This window comes from Sinocyclocheilus grahami, unplaced genomic scaffold (assembly GCF_001515645.1).
Source record: "Sinocyclocheilus grahami isolate Dianchi unplaced genomic scaffold, SAMN03320097.WGS_v1.1 scaffold588.1, whole genome shotgun sequence".
NCBI classification, from domain to species: Eukaryota; Metazoa; Chordata; class Actinopteri; order Cypriniformes; family Cyprinidae; genus Sinocyclocheilus; species Sinocyclocheilus grahami.
The window spans coordinates 1178504-1183126 of NW_015505767.1; the positions used below are offsets into that span (position 1 = coordinate 1178504).

General features: G+C 35.6%; 1 protein-coding gene across 1 annotated transcript; it reads right to left on the reverse strand.

Moving 5' to 3' along the window:
- Positions 1-313: 313 nt before the first annotated feature.
- rab39ba (RAB39B, member RAS oncogene family a) lies at positions 314-4411 on the reverse strand. The gene is made up of 3 exons (XM_016240397.1): positions 4082-4411; positions 3151-3377; positions 314-1484 (listed from the first exon to the last, which is right to left on the reverse strand). Exons 2-3 carry the CDS (start codon positions 3363-3365, stop codon positions 1058-1060), a joined length of 642 nt encoding a protein of 213 aa, XP_016095883.1. The 5' UTR covers positions 3366-3377; positions 4082-4411; the 3' UTR covers positions 314-1057.
- Between the last annotated feature and the right edge of the window lie 212 nt (positions 4412-4623).

Here is a 4623-nt window from a genome sequence, read left to right on the forward strand (position 1 = left end):
ACTTCTCATATTCCCCATTATTGATATGACCTCTGCTGGCGAAATTAGTAATTTTCTCCTCATCAGGCGATGAGGTTTGACCATAAGGAACCGAATTTCTCCCCCTGCTGTTGAATTTTTGAAATCAGAGGTCCCAGCATATAAATAATCAACACAGACTACCATTCAAAACATTGGGGTTGGTAAGATTTTTAAAAATGTTTTGAACGGAGTCTATTATTTTCACCAAGGCTGCATTAATTTGATCAAAATTACAGTAAAAATGGCAATATTGTGAAATATTACTACAGTTTGATTTTTTTCTATTATAATATATTTCAAACTGTAATTCATTCCTGTAGTAGCAAAGTAGTCATTACTCCATTCTTCAGTGTCTCATGGTGCTTCAGAAATCAGCTGATTTGGTGCCCAAGAAACATTTCTTAAAATTATCAATGGTAAAAACAGTTGTGCTGCTTAATATAATTGTTTTCCCCTTTTCTTTGATGAATAGAAAGTTGAAAGAACCGCATATATTTGAACTTCTGTAATATTATTGATGTCTTTACTGTCACCTTTGATCAATTTAATGCATCCTTTCTGAATAAAACTAGGAATGCCATTCAAAAAGGAATTACAGGAAATGATTATTAGTGAGTATCTTTAGTGAACACATTAGGGGCTATTTAATCCAATGGGATGTTTGGATTGGTGTGGTCCTCTTGTACGTGCTCTCAAATGATCCATCATTTCTGGGTGAATTCTGGTGTAAACTTCAGATCAGTCTTTGCTCCAAAGGATCAGTGTTTCTGCATTTTTTTTACTTAAACGGTTCCCACAACTCAGTTCTCTAGGTTCCATCCTGCCAGACTGACCGAGAAGACTTGCAAAAGCTCCAGGAAATTCACATTTGCTGATATTTAGGTCATTATTTCAATTGGCTTTAAAGACAATAGGAACTTTATTTGAAAGCAGGAAACATTGATGGAGGGGACTAGAGTATTTGTGGGTTGTCAAGCTAAGGGAGAACGACAGCACTGGTTTTGCAGTGAAGGAGCATGATACAGAAGTCACTTGATCAACAGAGGCAGCGGCGGTCGCTCTTGGTCACCTCCTCGGATGAATGCACCACGTTGGGCACAAAACCGCTCTTAACACCCTCCCAGCCCTCCTGGATGGTGATGTCACCACTTTTGACTAGATCGTAGATATCGCGCGTCAGCTCCGTGAAGGCCCTCTCTACATTTATGGCATCACGGGCCGAGGTCTCCACGTAGCGCATGCCGTAAGCGGCTGCCAGTTTCTCGGCCTCCTGCTGGCTCACCTGCCGCTGCTGCTCCAGGTCACACTTGTGGCCGACCAGTATGAAGACAATGCTGTGCGGCTGCACGTGACTTCGCGCTTCCTCCAGCCACTCGTGGACATTCTGGAAGGAGCGGCGGTTGGTGATGTCGAAAAGCAAAAGGCCACCCACTGAATTACGATAATAAGCCCTTGTGATAGATCTAGATCACATACAGAGGAGAAGAGCAGACGATATCAGACAGGTGGTGGAACACGTTGCATATTACATCATATAAATTAGTGGCTGCATGTGGATGAGCAGTAATTTATATTCAAAAGGATGAATTAATTTGTATTAAATTACATTAAACTAGCATGTAAATACTTGAAGGGAACTGATGATAATAGCCTATAAGAAAGCTATAACCAGAAAATGGTTACAGCCTGAAATCCAGGAAATTAGTGACCAGTTTGAAATAATTTATGAAATCTGATGCAGAAGTAGAGACTGATGTGAGGCTCTTTTTTTGTCCTATCTTTTAATTTATTTAATGCGATCCATATGTACAATGACACACTTCTTCTATCATTGGAATGTTTTTAATTTATTAAAATTGAAAAAAAAAAAAAAATATATATATATATATATATATATCTAAAAGTCAAAAATATCTGTCCTGATATCATAATGAAGACAAAAACTACTGAATCTGTATATATACAAATGGAACACTTGAATATGAGATAAGGAAAGACATAAAAGTTTGAAGCATAACAATATCCAGATTGGGAACAATATTACTTTGTGAGGAAATTTTTGAAGAAAAACAAAGATTATTGGAGTACATTTTACAAGATGCTACTATTTAAGTTATTCTACTTCCAAATTTCATGATTATATATGATTAATTCGGTAACACTTTACAATAAGGTTCATTAGTTAACATTAGTTAACTACTTTAGTTAACATGAACTAAGCATGAACAATACTTCTACAGCATTTATTAATCTTAGTTCATGTTAATTTCAACAGTTACTTCTGCATTATTAAAATCAAAGGTTGTGCTTGTTAACATTAGTTAATGCGCTGTGAATTAACATGAACTAACTATGAACAACTGTATTTTCATTAACTAACATTAACAAAGATTAATAAATACTGTAATAAATGTATTTTTCATTGTTTGTTCATGTTAGTTAATACATTAACTAACATTAACTAATGGAACCTTATTGTAAAGCGTTACCATTAATTCAATGGTTGACTTACCATTTCTTTGCAATTATTTGTGAAATGTATTTGCAATTTCTGAGTGGAAACTGTTTCTACACCAGTGTAATAAGTGCACAATAATATTTCTTCTGTCAGTGTATTAAAATGTTTTATTTGTGTTTAATGTCTGAGATTGCATGTACTGTCCTCTTATAAGGAAATGTTGAAATCAAATCAATGAAACCTACATATTAAAAAACTAGCATGTAAGGCCAATCCAACATTTTTTATTTTAAATAAAAAAAAATAAAAAATAAAATAAAATCACAAAATGAACTTCCTCCTTAAGCACAATGAAGTCATTAAAGGGGTCATATGATGCGATTTCAATTTTTCCTTTCTCTTTGGAGTGTTACAGAAAGCATTTGATTGGTCAAAAAATCTAGTGCAGGATGAGGAATAAAAAGTTTTGGCTATTTTTCCTGAAAGAGAAAGACTAAAAATGAATTTTGCCAATGTTTAGGTGTACATTAGCATTTAGATAGCCTAAAAGCTAACAAACATAGACTAAAAGCCACAAATCTCCTATTTTGAATTGTTTAAACAATTAGAGAATGCATGTAGGGTAGCTGTGATAGCTACATGTAAATGTCATCAAATACCACCAGATGTACCTGAATCTCTCTTGGCCTGCCGTGTCCCAGATCTGAAGCTTGATGCGTTTGCCTGGTTCAATCTCTACCAGACGGGAGAAGAAGTCTACGCCAACAGTAGGATCAGACACCAGTGCAAAACGTCCTTCTGTGAAGCGTCTGATCAAACAAGACTTCCCCACCGTCGAGTCGCCAATGACAATCAGCCGGAACTGGTACAGCCATATAGCTTCCATATCTTATTTGATCTGTCAATGAATAACAGTGTCAAAATTCATTTTTCACAGTAATATTTTCTGAGCAAACCTAAAAATGTACTTTGTTAGAGGAATAGTTCACCTAAAAATGAAATTTTCTCAACACTTACTTATCCTTGAATTTTCATTTTTGTGTTTTATTTAGCTCAAAGTCATCATTATTATTATGAAAGTATTTTTAAGGATCAGATGTAGATGCTTAGAAGAGACTATCAGCTGAGCCTTGCTCTTTAAATGGACGATTATCCTTCAAATAGATGTTATGTATAATTACCTTATTCTATATATGATGCGAGACTATTAAACATTTACTATAACAGTCCAAACTATTAAACATTTATACATTGGAATGATGTTGAAAAATTGTTATAACTGTGGTCAAATTGACCAAAAATGTGTCAATAAAATCTTTTTTGAGTACGCCTATGTGAATCTCAGTGCGTTTAAAAGTATCAGACCCGAATTTTTATGTTAAAATGTAATATAATTTATATAGTTTCATAATTAATAATAAACTGCTTAACACGATCTCCAACGATAATACATTTATAACAACTTAGCATCTCTCTATATACGAGTTTCTAAAGCTAGCTAAAGCATAGTAGATGCTTGCAGGCCTATGAGTCGAGCATCGCACTTGTTTAGAGAAATCGCTCTCTGAACACATATTGTTGTATCTTTCGTGTAATTATTACCTTGGTTATGCTTCTCAGTGTCTGAGGATGGCAAGCCCCATATTCTTCGCTGTCTTTCAGTCAGAAAGCGTATAATACCGTGACGTTCCCAGGCAAGGCATCCAAGCACATCCGAATGTTTTTGAGGATAAATGTGCAACCAGTCCCGCTTTGAATATGCACCAAATGACCAAACGAATGAACATAATCGACTGGTGCGTTTGCATTAAGGCCTGTTACTTTCGGAATGCCCATAAATTCTTTGTAAATTCATATTGTCAGTCTCATGATTAGGGATAAAGAGATGTTTGTGAAATGGCAGCAGTATCATCAGCATCATATAGCCTGACTCATCAGTACCATTACCGTAATAACTGATAGAGCGACGCACAGCTGGCGGTGTCGCAAATCTCTGCTCTCTCATTCAACACTTCCAGCAGGCGTTATTATACTGGCAGCCACACTTGCGCCTGACCACTGATGCTTATCGTTAGTGAATTTCAAATTTACTTTTTTTAAAATATATAATTACTATGCCAGCTCTCATCACCACCCTCACCTTC

Excerpts from the sequence above, each read along its gene's own strand:
- rab39ba (XM_016240397.1), bottom strand. The coding sequence starts at position 3,365 with ATGGAAGCTATATGGCTGTACCAGTTCCGGCTGATTGTCATTGGCGAC. Across the intron at positions 1,485-3,150 it reads GCAGGCCAAGAGAGATTCAG|ATCTATCACAAGGGCTTATT; the intron begins GTACATCTGGTG and ends TATGTGATCTAG.